The 18448-nt window shown below is 35.5% G+C and overlaps 1 protein-coding gene across 2 annotated transcripts in view; it reads right to left on the bottom strand.

Moving 5' to 3' along the window:
- The window catches only part of Gpm6a (glycoprotein M6A), a 231469-nt gene that overhangs the window by 87306 nt on the left and 125715 nt on the right, over nucleotides 1-18448 (bottom strand). Inside the window, exon 1 of one of the 2 annotated variants that reach the window (XM_041673810.1) lies at nucleotides 8867-9471. The exons of the other annotated variant lie outside the window; for it this stretch is intronic. Within the exon in view, the coding sequence (XP_041529744.1) occupies nucleotides 8867-8903 (37 nt within the window). The 5' untranslated portion in view covers nucleotides 8904-9471. Of the gene's footprint in view, nucleotides 1-8866; nucleotides 9472-18448 lie in introns of those variants that run through there. 2 annotated transcript variants of the gene reach the window in all.

Here is an 18448-nt window from a genome sequence, read left to right as displayed (position 1 = left end):
AGGAATCTATACTCGTGGCACCTGTTAGCAAGGATGCTAGCCAAAGTGAGTTTTGAAAATAATTTGGGCTTTCTGCTTTCTATGCATGAAAACATTCATTATTTAGAAACCTGGGAAGCATGTGTTTAGGCAGGGAGTGGCTAGGAATGAGAGATGTGGAGAAAGGGAAGCCAAAACTGACATCCTAGATATGTTCTTTGTGTTAGGAATCCACTATGGGCTATTGTCTTCTGGACAATGGAGGAATAATTAATTTCCAAGACACACCACTTTAATTACTTCAGTCTTTCACGCTGTCTTATCATAACTGCTTAAATACTTCAGCTTAAGTCCAACTTTAAGCAGTTAATGCAGTAATGTTGATACCTTTCACTTGAACGAGTGAGTAGACACTCATTTTGCTGAACTGGATATGCATTTATAACAATTTTGCACCTACCCTCCTAACAAGAGATTGCAAACCTGTCAATAAGTATCGTAGAACTGAGACATTAGAGGTAACACAGGTAGAAAAGCTTAGCTATTAATTCAAGCAGCAAAATTTTAGAGCACAAAATTTTAAAAAGTATTATATCTAAATGAAAACAGCCAGCATAACTATAAGAATGAACATGCTCTGGGAGTTACTATTAAACCAATAGTACTTCTAATTTCTTCAACTAAGCATTATCTTAGAGAAACATTTGCTAGACGGAAAGGATAAAAATAGTTTTTTAGACAAAGGACATTCCTGGTTGGGCCCATTATACTAGTAAAAACAGGTGCATCAAATTGCAGGACAGACTTTATATGTGTTTCATAAGACATGCATTTTGATGGACTTTTGAGGTTTGTTAACCAAATACTGAGATGATAGGTAAAAAGATGATTTGTGACAGTATTTGTTCAGATGAAGGTTACCCATTAGGTAAACAAAAACAGTTCCATTTTAAATAAGTCTATGAGTGGTCAACATTGAAAAAGAAAGGGGTGATAACTAAATCCAACACCTTATTAATAACTCAAAATTTTTTCGGCTGGTTTGTTACTTTACATTTAATGGAGTAAATAATTCAACATATTAACAATTCTAAATTCAATAATATAAAAGTCATATTTGACTGTTCTATAATATATTCTAATTATTTTCAATAATTAAAAATGTTTTATACCATCAATGTTTATTTGTAAGCACTGTTATTTTTGTGTGGCTGTGAATATACTATTCAGTTTATGAAGATAAAAGACGAAGGAGGGAAATAATTCAAAGTATTAAGTATGTGCTAAAAAGAAGATTCAATTTAAACATTTACAAGGAATACATTTAGTTAACTATCACTCACAAAATGAAACTGAATATATTCTTTACAGACTTTATACAGAAAACACCTTGATTAATGTAGGTCTTTGTTTCAATGTGAGCTGATTTTATGATATTAAATAGAGGCTGGCTTGGTTTTGCTGAGGATGAACAACAGTTATGAAAATATGTGAAGAAATCAAGAAATGAACCAAACCATTGTTTTCTGGGTCGCAAAATGAGAGTTAAATTGACCCAGCTTATCTTTTCAGACAACGGTTATGGCTTTCATGTGGTAGGTTGGTGGTTCATATCAATTTCTTTTGCCTTGTGAAGCAAAAATGAAGAATAAGAAATGTAGTTATAAATTCCAGAACATGGCCAATGCATCTGCTAGAAGTGTGTGGTTGAAGCAATCACTATAGAAGAAATGAGAAAGATAGGCAATTATTGACCCTTATGTGAAGTAGTAGTCACTATGGGGAGCATGCAGCAAATAGACAATTATTATTAACACTTAATATGAAGCAGGGTATATTTAAAAGCTCAAATTCTGGTCTCAACTGTGATGGTATTGAACCCCACTTTAGTACTACTGTCTACTGTGTGAGTTGGGTTTAGTTAATTAACCTATTTGATTTTTAGTTTCCTTAATATAAGTACCAATTAAGGTTACTGTGAAGAGTCAATGAGTTAATTTATGTTAAGTCCTTAGGCTAATGTGTGTTTCTGAAATCACTAGGCAATTATGCCTGCTAACATTTTCTAGTATGATAAAGCCAAGTTTGCCTTCCCTTTTCATAAATTTTCCCATCAGGAATTTTGAAAAACCACCTTTCAATTAAAAAAATAACCCTTTTACAAATATTTCAAAGAGTTTCAGTTAGCCTATATATGATATATATATATATATATATATATATATATATATATATATATATAACTTTTCTATACAGACTAACTTTTAATTTCAGGTATATCTGCATGTATAATGCAGAACATAATTATGACATTGCATATCAAATGCAAGTGTATATTTTTAATGTTGTGGCTACATTGGTGTCATATACACTTTGGTAAGTAACCTTTCTCTTATATTCCTGAAGTTAACCCTATACGTTCTCTGGTTTGTCTTTGTGGTTCTATCTGGGGGGAACAATTGTTTACTAACTTCTCACCAAGAAAACACAACACTTAACACCTGAACAAGGTAATGACTTAACCAAGCATGAGTTTGGCAAGAGCAATTGCATGGTCTTTGTCTTGGATAGCAAGACATGCAGCTAAAGGAGAACTGTATCAGGGGCAATAATGAAAATTAAAAACAAAATAGTTATATTATTCTTAATTATGAGGTTAAGAAATACTAGTATTGAAAATGAATCAAAAGAACTTGGACACTGTTCTTTCATGTATGTGTTGCTGACTTATAGATGTTAAGAGTATGCTGACTTGATACATTAGTTGGTAATGTTGGGTTGAGAGAAGAAGTAAGAATGGTGTATGAGAAATCACCACACGGACATCCAAAGGGGCTGTACCAACTTGCATTCCACCAGCAGTGCAGAAGTGTTCCCTTTATCCCTCAACTTCTGCAGCATAAGTTGTCATCAGTGTTTTTGATCTTGGCCATAATGAGGGCTGATGAGAAGCCAAGGACTATGGCACGGGGTTTTGATCCTACTTAATGTGCTGGCTTTGTGGGAGCCTAGCCAGTTTGGATGTTCACCTTCCTAGATATGGACGGAGGGGGGAGGACCTTGGACTTTCCATAGGGCAGGGAACCCTGACTGCTCTTTGGACTGGAGAGGGAGGGGGAGAGGAGTAGGGGGAGTTGGAGAAGGGTGGGAGGAGGGGGAGAAGGGTGGGAGGAGGGGGAGAAGGGTGGGAAGAGGGGGATGGAAATGGGAGACTGGGAGGAGGCGGAAACTTGTTTTTTTTTCCTTTTCTCAATAAAAAAATCTCAAAAAAAAAAGATGGAAATTCAGAGTTGTTTTGATTTGCATTTCTCTGATGACTAAGAACTAAGGATGTCGAGCATTTCCTTAAGTGTCTGTCAGCCATTTTAGATTCCTCTGTTGAGAATTCCCTGCTTAGGTCTGTACTCCATTTTTTTTATTAGCGATTTCTCAGAAAATTAAAAAACAACCTTCCTCAAGACCCAGCCATATGACGTTTGAGTATATATCCAAAGGATGCTCAATCGTACCACAAGGACATGTGTTCAACTATGTTCACAGAAGCATTGTTTGTCATAGCCAGGACCTGGAAACAACCTAAATGCCCCTCAACTGAAGATAAGGATAAGGAAAATGTGGTACATTTACAAAATGGAGTACTACACAGCAGAAAAAAGTAATGACATGCAGGCAAATAAATGGAGAGAGGTAATTCAGGCCCAGAAAGACAATTATCATATGTACTCACTCATAAATGGTTTTTAAACATAAAGCAAAGAAAATCATCCTACAAATCACAATCCCAGAAAACCTAGACAACAATGACTCTAAGAGAAACGTACAAGGATCTAATCTACATGGGAAGTAGAAAAAGACAAGATCTCTTGAGTAAATTGGGAACATGGAGACTATGGGAGAGGGTTGAAGGGGAGCGAAGGAAAAGGGAGGAGGAGAGAAAAATGTATCGCTCAATAAAATCAATAAACACAAAATCAAAAGAATGGGTGTAGGATGGAACTGAAGTGGGGAAACTGTACTTCATTTATATTTAATTTGACCTTTTATGTCTACTAGTGATACAGTATTTGGAGGTTACCCAAGATTATTGCCATTGAGAAGGCAGAGCAGGCATCAGAGTTGAATAGGAAGTCTGTGGTTGATTGGCTCGTCTTGAAAGCTGGAGACACAGATTCATGGGCCACAGATACTTTACAATAGGAAAACATGGAGAACAATATTGTGACTGCTGCCTTCTGTGTGCATCACTTCCTCTACCCACTGTCTCATCAGACTTCCTCTGTAAAGTCCTCCTAATTCAGTAATGTCGTGACAGAAATTGTTTACGAGCTAAGAGTTATCCAGTTATCTATGTACCTAAATGTGTACCCACTAGTTCAGTGATTATTAGAAATGCTTTAACTTCTTGTGCATTTTCCTATTAGGAATTGACAAAATGACTCAGACATAATTGGATGTTTACAAATTAAAAAATATGTTCAGTATCCCCTTTTAATTATGTGTGTGTGTGTTTCTCTCTGTGTGGTGGTCCTGATGTGTGTGGGTGTGGTGTGTGCACATGTATGCATATATATGGAAAATGCACATGTCTGTGAATGGCAGAAGTGGTGTCAGGTAGCTTGCTCTATCACTCTCTGCCATATTCCTTTTAGACAGAGTGTCCCTGAACTTGAAGTTCAGTGTTGCAAGGGAGATTCTGGATCTGCCTGTCTCTGCCTCATAATACTTTGGTTAAAGGCGTGAATGCCATGCTTTGCTTTTATGTGGATGCAAAGGACTCCTGGCACAGCACGTGCTCTGACCATCTCCCCAACCTAGTAGCCCCTCTTATCCAAAGTGTATATATTCTAATATCCTTAGCAGAATATGATATCATGGACAGTAGTCAACCTTATATTTAGAAAAAAGTAACAAAAAAAACAAGGAACGTTAAGAGGATAACAATAATAAAACCTCAGAAAACTATTAATACAATTTACAATTTATATCTTGCATTAAAATTTGTGGGAATTCGGTGTTTCTCTTTGTGTGAGTCTCTCAGAATAGCTTAGTGGACTGACTATACTCAATTCTTCTCCGTATAACAATGTGAAATGATACAATGTCTGTTTAATGAGATGGAGTGGAATAAAAAGCTAAGAACTTAGCATGCACTGAAACTAAGACTTTTTATGTGAGAGCTGACAGCAAAACTACCACAGATTTTGTACGTGGATGACTCTACATTATCATCAATCTTAGCAACACTGAAAGATGTTGAGAGTCTTCACCTTTCACTTTAAAGATGCCCTTAACAGATTGCTTTGGCTTGTATGGATTTCCTGCATTATTCCTTTTGATTTTTGAGATTATTAAGCAAAGCAAGGGTTGCTTGGATACAAGCACACTGATACTGTGATAACCAATATCCAATATTCAATAGCTAGTCTGCAAATCCAGAGGATGACTCGTAGGTTTGTGATACATACAGCGTGTATACACTGAACAAAGGGAGATTCATACTCTAGGCAGGAGGGATTAAGATAATTTCCTGATACTCCCAGAACAACAGGAAAATGAAAGCTTATATTGTTTATTTCTGAAATTTCCCATTCAACAGTTTGGGACTGCAGTGGTTAATTAGAATGCATACTTATACACCAGACTATAGTTGATCATAAATAACAGAAATTATACAAACTTAGTTATACATAAGGAGGATATGATTATGTCTTTTAAATAGTCATAAAAACATTTTCAACCTTTACTCAACATCTTTGTAAAACCAGAAGTGTTTGATGCCATGACAAGGCCACCATTTTTGCATTGATGGCAATTATGTTAGTTTATTATAGCCATACCCAAAGGCAAAGTACAAAATAGTCTACTGCTATGCTTCCCCATGTAGTTCTAGAATACTGCTTCTCTGGTTGAACACATGTTTAAAGAACTGGATTTCACTTAGAGAGCATGTTTTACAAAAATGACATTTTAAAAACATTAGAATCACTTCAGAGCGACGAGGTGCTATCAGTGAAGGCTAAGAAAAGGAAGGAGCAACAGATTAATGAATTCCTTGTTAGAACTGTAACCAAGCATGGACTCGTGGAACAGAATGTCTGCCAAAGCCATCCATACTCTTACATTATTCAGCCTCCTGACCTGAATAGTCATCAGCATAGAAATCATCATTGTTCATTCTTGATTGGCTTTTCCTGACATGGGAAGGAACGTATAAATATAAAGAAAAACGTATTTCTTATAGAGGATCCTTGTTATTCCTTAAGCATCAACTACACATACATTTCTGCTATAATCAATTAAACTATTGGATTCAATTTCACAATCTAGTGGAATGTAAAAGGTGTTATAAGCAAATACTAAAGCAAATCATTCTTATTTATATCAAAAATATAGTTGTTGCTGCTTCCCCTGCAGGAAAACAGTTTTCAAAGTTGCTGGAGGAAAATAGGATCACAAATAATGACATCACTTTTCTTGCTATCTGCAGCTGCTAAGGCTCGCTCAGACACATTTAACCTGTTACCACACTCTGCGATTTAATTCAAGCGTTCATTTGCTGTATTGCTTCTCTATTTAATATAATCAGGTTTATCTGTGGTTTATAGCCTAGTCAAGAAGCAATATCATTAAGTACAATAAAAGGCATTAAATTATAAGAAGGACTGGAAAACATCTTTCAACTGGAAGAGAATGCTGGTATCAGAATTTGTGTTGAAAATCCTACGCCATTTAAGAAAATAGGACTAGAGGGAACATAAACTGCTGCCTTCCTCTAGAGTGGAGGGATCATTACCTCTGTCTACCTGAACTCTTAAATATTTCCAATGATTTTATCTGCTTATCACGTAGTTTTTTTTCTTTTTTTTACATTGATGATCAATGCAAAATTTACAATTCCCCTTCCCCATTCCTGGAGAGATTATGTAAATGTATCGTGTCAACATCAAACCTCTTAAAAAGTGTCATGGGTATAGCTGAGGGAAACAGGCTGCTCAGGAGGGAAGAAAATGAGATCTTTTCCCTAATTATTCAACAAGTCAATCCGTAGATATTTTACTTAGAACCTTCATGTACTTATAGACAGCCATGAAGATGTTTTTATTGCATTGTTTTCCTTCACTGTTGCTGGTTTACTTGTGCATAGGTTAGTGCTGAGACACCCACTGTGACAGATTGTCCTGTCAGTGCACTACTGCCTCCCCTCTATGAACGATTTTCAGTATTGCCTGAGAACGGGAACCATCATAAAATCATTACATCATTTTTCTTGTGCCTGCCTCAACCGTTGCTTGCTGAAAAACATTCAACCTGTTACCATGGTCCATAATTTAACTTACAGTTTTATTTAGTGTAATGGGTGTCAATCATCTACTTAAAATGATTGACCTGTTTTATTTTTGTTTATGAAGAATATAACCGTGTAAAGTAAAAAATACATAAGAATAAGAGATTTATTGATAAAATGAAGCAGTCCATTGAAATGTTTAGTATAGAATAGGACAGAAAGTGCTAAAGAAAAAAAAACCTTATGCGTTAAAATCTCTAATGAACCCTTAAATTATTTATCCACAAGATAAAGAAGTAAATACTTTTATTTTTAAAAGCTCATGTTATAGTCATGCTGATTTTTTTTATTCTCTTTAAATGTGTCATTAACAAGGAAAGCATAAATTTTGGAGATGTCCATTATCTTTATTGCATATAACAAACATTTACATACTTAGTCGTGAATGCAAGTGGATATAGCATCTATACCCAATTGTGTGTTTGTATACGTGCGTGCATGTGTGTTTGTATGTGTGAGTGTATGTGTGTTTCTGTGTGTGTGTGTGTGTGTAAGTTACAGAAGAGGACCAGCATACTAGAACATTACAACATATGAAAAAGCCTTTACTGCACCCTAACCTACCAATGATATCATTTAAAAATACAGTTTTACAACAAAAAATAGTTATATACCTTCAAAAATCATGCTTGGAACTGTATCTTTTCCAATAATTCTCTTAACTATTTTCTTTATATGTATTATGTATATTTATTCTTTTATTCTTAAGAAAACAAGAGTGTTTTCTCTAGCATTACATAATCCTGTGCACAGACGTGAGAGCAAACGCTGCCTCTACTGGGGTAAAACCAATTCCCCATGAAACCCCACTTGATGTCTAAAAACATTCAGAAGATTCTTGAATCATTTGAAATGGGCAGCATTTAACCAATTTTAATAGAAAAAACATTTTGCCCCATATACCTAGATATGACTACAAATCTTTAAAATGCATCTGAAATTTAACATATATTACCCATAAGTCGATTATAGTCAGCCATAGAGAAAGGAAAAACTAATATCACTAAATAACCCCCCAAATCCATGAACTTTTGCTTCTTATTTATTAAAATAACACTATCTCCATGAAATGAAGTCATTTAAATGAGTACCAACCAAATTATACTAAATGCTCTTGTTCTTTGTTCTATCAGTCGGTTGTGCAAAGGTATTGATAATGGTTACATCATCGAATTTTTAACTGCAACTTGTGCACCAATTTTGCTTGTGGCTCAAATCTGTAATATCTGAACTGAGCTTGACAAACAGGAAAACATGAAATAAATGAAGTCTAACAAAGACTAGACTAAGGAATAGTTCACCATACAGCACTCTTCTTATCATTAATGCCTGAGTACGCACTTAGATACTTATACAAGATTTTCAAACAACAGCGATCATAGCAGACATTATAGCAAGTCAAGAGCATAGGGAAAAGGAAGGGGAAAAAATGCCTTCCAAAAGAAAAAGATTCATTAGCCTTCCTGGCAAGTGTCTAAAGCAAACAAGGAAAACGCAAAGCGATCACTTAATTACAAATAAACCCTTTTAAAAGCACAGTACCTTTTTGTGTCTGTCCTTCTTCCATATTCTCTTCCATGGCTACCTTTCTTCGGGAGAATCTGGCGCACGGAATTAGTCAAAAGCTCAATTAGATGTTGAGAAAGCGAGGGCTTTTTCCCCCTGGGCAGCTCCAGCAGCAGTGGCTTGGGCAAGTCCTTAGAGCTTAGCTGAGGCTCCCTCGCGCCTCTTGTTTGCTTGGAGACTGGCTGTCAAGTGTAATTTCATTCAAATTACTCTTCCGTGAAGATTATCAATTTTTCTTCTCAAAGCTGCCCATTGTGTGCCACAGCAAGCAGGTACTCAAACAAACAGCCGGATAATTTGGGGAGGGGGTGTGGAGAGTGGTATTAATTCTAGGAGCAGAGACACTATGATTCATAAGCCTTGCTTTGCATTTAAAATGGGGGAAAGAAATTGAGGTTTGTGTCGAAATCTCGGCTTTAAATTGGAAGCACGCTGAACTGTGAACAGATGGAGGGGTGTCCTCCTAACATGAAGCGGACCACCAACCCATAATTCCCCCCTTTGCTACCACAGTGGGAAAGCCCAGATTCTCGTCGTGGCTTTCTGCTGCAGCAGTTTCTTCTCACCCAGTCAGATTCATTACAAAAATGCCCTTTCCTTTTACCTCCTCACGAAGTGTCTAGTTAATTTGATTTAAAGATGCCAAGGAGGGATGCAATTAGACTATCTCAAGGCTGGTCTGTTAAAGGTTATTATTAAGAAAGGACCTTTAAGCTCGCATATTTCAGAATCAAGAAGGAATAAAGACACGGCTTTTAAACGAATAAATATGAACCTTTTGTTTTATTAAGTATTTTATTTATTGGCATATGATTTTTACAGAATAAAAAGAGAATAAATAATCTATTGATGTCTTTGTAAAATATTATTGGTTCAATCCAGAGAAGCTGCTGATTCCAGGTGGGAAACTCATGGAAGGAGAAATTCTAAGGGTGATTATTGGGGACAGGGGGCGAGAAAAAGAACGAAGGGATTCTAGATAACAGGGGAGCATGTTGTAATGGGAATCTGCACTCTGATTTGGAATGCAAATCATAATGGTGCAGTCTGACAAGAAATTAGTAATCGTGCTCAACCTATTGAGTGACAGGACACAACCAGAGTCTCAATACTCCACAAAAGGCACAGGGAGAAAATGAACAGTGTCAGGGCTCTATCAAGCTGTACTGGAGGATAAATGAAGACTCTCTTGCCTGTGTTCATCTCAGAACAAACAAACATGGGGAAGCACACACAGAGATGAATAAGCTCTTGCCCTTAATGGAAATATGTATGCCTTCATGATTCATATCATATACTTCTTGCGTTATAAGAAAACTTTCACAAAGGTTTTTAAAGCATGTCAGCAGCATGCTGCACACAGCCCTCTCAATTAAAAGAGTAACCCATTCCAAAGAAAAATGATCAGACAACACTCCAGTTCATTTACATAAATGAAGGACTACCTCGCTCTAATAATTAATTGTTATTTCTATTCTTTTTGTCAAATGAATTTAATCCAAAGGTAACTGTGATTAAAAACCTCTAACCTCCTCTCTCTGAATATATATAAATTATTTATATGTAACATAGTACACACACACACACATAAATATATATATATATATATATATATATATATATGCATTCAAGAATTTGGGGACAGTTGCTTATTCAAGGAAGATTGAGAGAGAACCCATAAGGGATATCAGAGCAGCTAAATCATAGCAGTCTCTCTGTTTCAAGCCATCCCAGCTGACATATCCTGGCATACAGACAGAACAGAATGGAGCCTCCATGCTTGCTTATTAGCTTTATTCACCTCACGACACAGAAAGAGTCAGTGAAGCAAATGATTAACAGTAACACCTACACTACCTTATATTTTACAGGTTTTTATAATCTTTAAAACACTTCCAAGTGTGTTACTTAAGGAAAACCGAGAGAGAATTATTTTTCCCCTGTCAGTTGGAAGATACTTCTGCTACTCAAGCACATTCAGGGTCTGAGATAGTAGATGAAGAAGAAACTCTTAGAACACACATTATCAGCCAATTCTTTGTCTAATACTCCAATGTTTTTAGAACTGCTCTACATTTCTACTTTACAGGTGTCTTCAGGGTTCTTTAAAAATCACCTCAGTTCATACCAACTTTTTAGCCACACATGTAGAGAAATAAAAAGAGGACAGAATTAAAAATAAAGAAATAGAAAACATTAAAAAAATATTTGCTGAACTGGAGAGATAGCTCAGAGGTTAGAAGCACTGATGTAGCTCCAGAGAAGCTAGGAACAAGGAAAACCCTAAGAGGGACACATAGAATACCGGGGAAGGGGAATTAAATGGGATCTCCTGGGTAACCTGGGGCGAGGGGGCATGCAGTAAAAGGGAAGGGATGGAAGGTGAGAACATGACAGAACTAGATGGTGAAGCGGGGAGACAGGCAGAGTGAGAGAGCAATGAAAGAGAGATATTGATAGAGCCACTATGGGGTTATGGAGAAACCTGGTGCTAGGGAAATTGCCAAGAATCCACAAGGAAGAGCCCAGCTAAGACTCCTAGCAATAGTGAAGAGGGTGCCTTAACTGACTTTCCCCTGTAATCAAATTGGCGAATACTCCAACTATCACCATACAGCCTTTATCCAGTAACTAATAGAACCAGATGCAGAGATCCACAACCAAGCTCCGGGTATCCAATCAAATAGCGGGAGGAGGGAATATATAAGCAAACGGAGGTCAAGATCATGATGGGAAAATCTACAGAAACAGCAGAACCAAGCTCATGGAAACTTATGAACTCTAGTTGTGAAGCCTCCATGGGTCCAAACTAGGCCCTTTATATGTGAGAGACAGTGATGAAGCTTGGACTGAGAGGCTCCTGGCAGTAGGACCAATCTATCCCTGGTGCATGAGTGAGCTTTTCAAAACCAATTCCCTATGGTGGAATGCCTTGCTCAGGCTTAATGAAATGGGGAGGTTCTTGGTCCTGCCAAACTTAATGTATATTTATATCATTTTCTCCCTTCCTTTTCTTCCCTCCAGCGCTTCCAATGCACCCCTTGCTCTCTCCCTCACTTTCTCTACTTCTCTCTCACGCATTCTCTGTCTCGCAAATTTACAGTATCTATTCAATTATTGTATGTTTATTATCATAAATATATAACAACCTTCTCAGTACATATAGCATTGTATGCATATGATTTCAGGATTGACCACTTGGTATTGGATAACCCATTTGGGAACTCTTCAGGGAACTTTTACTGTCTCTTAGAAGGTTCTGTTTAATGTGGCTTGATTAAAATACAGATTTTCTAATAAAGAAAATAGCATTAACCAGGAAAGGGGTAGGTGGGATAAAGAAAGAAAAAGTAATTCTAGACTTTTCAAATTGAATATGAAAAATAGCTCAGAAATAGAAATATGCTTTGGATCACATATAATGTACTACCATATTGCCACTTGGGGAAACCTTCCTTTACTATTTTTTGGGCATCATCTCCCAAAGGTTCCCAGAAGGCTTACACTGAATAACTCACTTTTGAGATGAATTTTGATTCTAGTTTTATTTCAAAAGTAATGAAAGAGATGAATATTCACAGAATAGTCTTCTGTGCCTTAGAAGACTTTAATCTAAGGCCACAACTGGAAGCATATTAGCTTTTACCCTTAAGAAATTACCTTTACCAGAATATATTGTAGGAAAAAAATCTATTTCAATAAAAGAAATAATTAATGAAAATGCATACGTATAAAGTAATGTAAAAGAATAATAAGCTCAGAAATAAAAGAAAAAAGAAATGACCTTAATCTTGGGTAGTATGCTCTTCCTAATTTAATCTTGTCCTTAAGCACTTTCAAACCACAATTTTGTCTTTCAAATTCATTAATACTGCACTTTCATGGAGTTTCCCACAACCCGCTGATAAAAGTACTAGAGCCTATTTACAGCTGGCTACTTGTTTCCCAGTGTTTTTAGGAAAAGTCCAACATCCTTTTTGGGAAAATACAATTTGTAGAAATCTACATCTCCAGCAAACCATTCCCTGACAAAATTCCTTTATATAATCACCTTCTAATTTCTTATAGGCTAAATGTTATTTCTTCCTAAAATCTTTTCTCTAGCAACCATGGGTCTCCAGCATTGCTCATATATTATACCTAAACTAGAAGATTATCACCACGAAAAGTTTCGCTGGCTTACAGCAAAGGTATTCTTTAGTACTCATTAGATCATGCTTTAGAGTTATCATTTTTGAAAGATCACAGTTTACATGCATAGTTGATACTTGCTTCTATCTTGTAAGCACTGTGATAACTATTACACTACTCACTATTCAAGAATATAACAAGTATTCAATACATAGAAATTGATGAATAAATAATAAATGCATAAGAGAATGTACTTAATAATTTAAAATACACTTTCTTAATTTTTTTTCATTTTCTACTAAATACTCTGAAATTTGAACATCTCTTACAGCAAATCTCAGAGAAAATGTCATGTTTGTATGTAACAAATATCTTTTTGAAGTGTTGATGGCAGAACAATGCAAAAATTTCACGACTAAGTAGTAAAACAAAAACGAAACAGAAAGATGCTGTTTGACATGATTCTATACAATGGGAAAACTATAATTTCATAAGCACTGATTAGGAGAAAAATAATGTAATGATGGCACTCCAGCCTAAAGAGGCCATTTTAAAATAGAATCACTTGTGAATATCAATGCATTTGCACAATAAAAAATTGGCACGAACTCTAAAATTTCTATATAGTTTCTATTTTATATGTTCCCAAAATATTAGAAAACAATGCCTTCCTTTAGCAATTCTGAATTTTCAAAAAATATAGTAGAAACATACGTAGGTGAAAATCTAACTTTTCTGTAGGGAAATGGTTAGAACTGGATATTATCAGGTGAGTTAAAAAGAAGCTAAATGCAAGAAAGAAATTGCATGTTTTCTTTCACAGACTGATTCTAGATTAAAGAAAAAGAAATGAGTGGGTGTTATTATGGAGAAAGAAGGACAGTCCTACAAGTAGTTAATTCATTCATTAGTTAACTACCCAGTAGTAAGGCATTTTTATACAAGCGCTTTGTTATTTTTAGTAAATTCTTGATGTTATGCTGATGGCAATATAACAAGGATATAGCTTATCTGACAAATGAATAAAATATTGCTTCATTCATTCTAATCATAGTTTGATGGTTTAGAAATCCCGGCCGTAGATATCCATTGGAAAATGCATATGACAACCGCATATGAGTATTTCAGTAATGAAATAATCCAAAGAGAAAGGTGGAGAGAAGACAGGGAGATGGAGAGATAGGGAACTGATATAGAAGGAGAGAGAAGAATGGGGAGAGAAGAAAAAGGTAGTAGAGGGAAAGAAAAAGAGAAAGAGAGAGGGAGGGGAAAGGCTGAAAGGGAGAGACAGGAGATAGAGGAATATAGATGGTTGGAAGGAGAAGCAGAGGAGAGGGAAGGGACGAAGAAAGAAGGAGGAGAGAATGAACTTTGCAGAAAGCTAGAAGCCTGTTATGCCCTCTAAATTGATGAGGAGTGACTTCAGATCTCTGCCTTAGGTCTTAGATGCTTAGATGCAGATGGTAGGAGAGAGCCTCCACAAAACTGACCATACTGTATGATGCAGAAAAAGTGATGAGGAAGATTAAGATTCAAGTTTCTCAGCTTTACCATGAACATTTTGATATTGTTTATGTCTTAGACAGCGAGTTCTTTTGTGAATGAAAACGTGTGTTGAGGTGTGCTCTTACAGTTCAACTAGAACATTCTGTAACCTAGAAATTCTTATCTAATAAGAAAACAGATAACAGATTGGCTACTTTCCTCATCCTTCAATTTGTCCTCGATGACAATATCTGAACTTCTGACTAAATTACTGGAATTTTTTCAAAAGACAGAGTGAATAATCAATCCTTTCTCCTGAGATAAATGTTTTTAAATACCATTTTAATGTATGTGTGTATCACAATTTCCCCATGTGTGCATATGCATTTGCGTATATGTATGTATAAATATGTGTATATAAAACCTCCATTTAATGTTGTTATAAAAATATATGAGGCTAACAATAAAGGAAACTGTTCATTGTGTCCACAAGTTCAGAGGTTTTAAACTCCAAGCTCTGGAGGCCACCTCTAAAGAGAGTACTAGGCTTTCTCACAAAAGTGCAAATACCATCACATAATGTGAGCAGTGCAGAGCCTTCAGGAGGAAGTACAGAAAGACCAAACATAGGCTCATTCTGTAACAACCTCCTTTATTAGGTAATTCAGTCCTTCAAGATCTAACCCACTTCCAAAATGCATAATCACTTTTAAAGATTTTTTTCCTCAAGAACTTATTACGTTTTTTAAGTTCTACTGTTCATGTTTCAACAATAATAAACACACACAGTGCTCACTACAGTGGGGACTAAGCCTGTCATACATTGACTTTTGAGAGAAGCAAAGCATATCCAAACTATTCCAATGTGTGCACGCATTTGCAGGGTTGCTATTATTCATCAAGAAATCTTCCATTGTGATCTGTTCTGCACTAAGTGGGAAACGCAAGTGGCCAAGTCCTGAATGTACTAGAAATAGCTAGACAACATTTTCTGTGTTTCTTCAAGAAAGTTTTATTGTTGGTGCAACATGTAGTCTATTTAGATAGACATTTGATAGTTCATAACTTCAGGAAGATCAAAGCACTAAAAAATTCAAAGACTACACATATTTCTAGTAGGAAAAGTTTCTTTGCTCTTTGTGCACTATTAGCTTTGATGAACCTTGCAGAACACTGCTAAACTCCATCCCGGGTTTACAACAATGACACAATCCATCAGCTTGCAACAGCTCTTCATAGCGTTCAGCAGCATACTCAAGTCACCGATAAACATCCCACAACAGTTGTCCTAGATAAAATGCAAAGCTGTTTTTAGCATTTAATTTCACAAATGCTAAGGAAGACATGATTTATTCCTCCCTCCATTCTGTAGCCTGAATTTCAATATCATCTGTCTACAGCTGTTATGTGGCAGGCATCGCACATTGTATCAATATTTAATACTTCAGTGTGCGTGATATTCATTTCCCTTGCCTCTAATTGAGAGCAGAAGCTATGGGATGCAATCGTCTCTCCCTCACAGCTCATGAAGTGAGCCGGAACTTACTGTGAGAAGTTCAGTTTTCTGGTTAGCTCTTCTTATGTGTGCATGTGGTTCCCTTGTGATCATGTTAGATACATATTATGTTTCACTAATTGTATTTACAAACCTGAAAGCATTTAGTATTTCTTCTAAGTGTTAAGCCTGAAGTTCAGAAAAGAAAATTATCTTCCAAACTCTGTAACTGTAAGCATTTTAAGTTTCATTAGAAGTCTTTTATATTCAGCAATGACTCAGCAATGACTAAATGACAGAAACTTAATATGAAGTTAACTAACCAATTCCTACATGCTATAAATAAATATTTAAATGACATTTATGTTTAACAACCTAAAATATTTAAAGGTAATGAATAGGAAACTAATGTAAATTACAAAGTACATATGGAGTGGTATTTCTCTTATATATCTCTCAAACATTCTCCAATGCATTTTTAGAAATATATGTATATTTAAAATATACATTTGTATATAGTAAATTTAAATTTTGTTAAAGCATTTCTTAAAGAAAAAATGAGTGTTACCTCATAGGATTTAGCACATAATGATACTTACTGTATTATGATAAACTGTAGAATTTTATCATTGAAAGGACATTGGTCTAAACCTGAAATATTAAACAGAACTGACAAATATTATTATTTATTTTAAAGGAAATATAAGGTATTTAAGGTAATTCTGCATGTGCATATTTTTTAGCAATTGATTTATCAGCCATGTATTGAGAGCTTATCATTGCCCACAGTTAACCTATGTTCTGAGACAAGTCACTGAAAATATGTGATATCAGCAATATAACTATTTTTATAAATTTTATGACATAATAGGGATGGGAAGGAATGTAAATATGGGGCTCCGCTATGTAAAATGATAAAATAAATCAGAATAATACATTAAAAATCATTTTGAGTATTAAGATAGTTACCTTAGATTTTGTAATCAATAAAGACTGTCTTTAAAAAGTCATATGGAAACTTAACAGTAGAAGCTTCCTAAAATCATTTATATACATATATTAAAATATTTAAATGTAGTTATTTTATAGTGAGGTACCAATACCCTTACTAAACACCAGAGGATAGCAAATAAAAATTCCATTTCTGGGAATGAATGCCTTAGCTATTTTGGAGTTGTTGACCAATGACATTCCACAGACTCCAGATATTACATGCTATTGATAATCCTCTGGGTGACCCTCCAGAACATGACAATTAAAGCCTTATTGCTGAAAAAGATAACATATACTGGAATCGTAGGGCATGGAGAAATCAATCTGGTACAGGGCTAGAAGCTTCATCCTTATATGACTAGTTTTCATAGCTTCTGAGTATGCTATACATGTTTCTTGAGGAGAGGAGAAAAAGAAGCAACAGCCTATTCAACCTAAACACTGAGAGAAAAAGACTGATGAGACATGCCGCCAATACAGTGCTGGCCCAAACCTTGTGGAGAAACAAACTAATTTCTGATTAAATTTATAGCTCTCTCTACATGATGAGACACATAGCTGGCACATTACTGTTCCAAATGTATGATTAGACAGGTCATAAGTCCTCGTAGACAACCTATTACTATTATTTTCTAAAGTGACAAGGGCATCCAAGTTCATAAAAGAATCATTACTACGGCCTGAATCACCTATTGGTCATTACATACTGATAGTTCATGGTTACCAACAGACAGGTCAACCAAACAAAAATTAAACAAGAAAATGCCAGAGATAACTGACATTATAAGCCAAATGGATCGATGGATATTTATAGAACATTTCACCCAGACACAAAAGAATATACTTTATTAGCACCTGATGGAACATTCTCCATAACTGACCACATAATAGGTCAAGTCATAACAGATACAAGAAAATTGAAACAATACACTGGGTACTATATTACCACAATGAATTAAAGCTTAGTTCTAATAACAACAAAACAACGGAATGCTTACAAACTTGTGGAAACTAAACAACTCATTACTGAATGAAAAATTTGTCAAAACAGAAATGAAAAAATAATTAAAGACTTTCTAGAATTGAAGAAAAATGAATATACAATATATCGAAATTATGGAACACAATGAAGGCTGTTCTAAGAGGCAAGTTCATAGCACTAAGTGCCTACACAATAAAAAATGTGGTATGATTTCACATTAGAAACTTAGCAGCATGCCTGAAAGGTCTGGGACAAAAAGGACTCATACCCAGAAGAAACAGATGACAACTAATCCAACTCTGGGGAAATCAATAGAGTAGAATCAGATAAACAAAATCCAATACAAAGAATTAATGAAAAAAAAAAGTTCTTTGAGGAAAACCACTGCACTAGTGAAATAGAAGCGGTCATCAAGAGTCTCCCAAAGCCTCCATACACAAAAAAAGCCAAGGGTCAGATGGTTTTAGTGCAG

Source organism: Microtus oregoni, unplaced genomic scaffold (genome assembly GCF_018167655.1).
Source record: "Microtus oregoni isolate MIOR12 unplaced genomic scaffold, Mior012 000024F_ref0000369, whole genome shotgun sequence".
NCBI classification, from domain to species: Eukaryota; Metazoa; Chordata; class Mammalia; order Rodentia; family Cricetidae; genus Microtus; species Microtus oregoni.
Note: the sequence above shows the minus strand (reverse complement) of the source record. Positions and strands in the feature narration are given on the sequence as shown.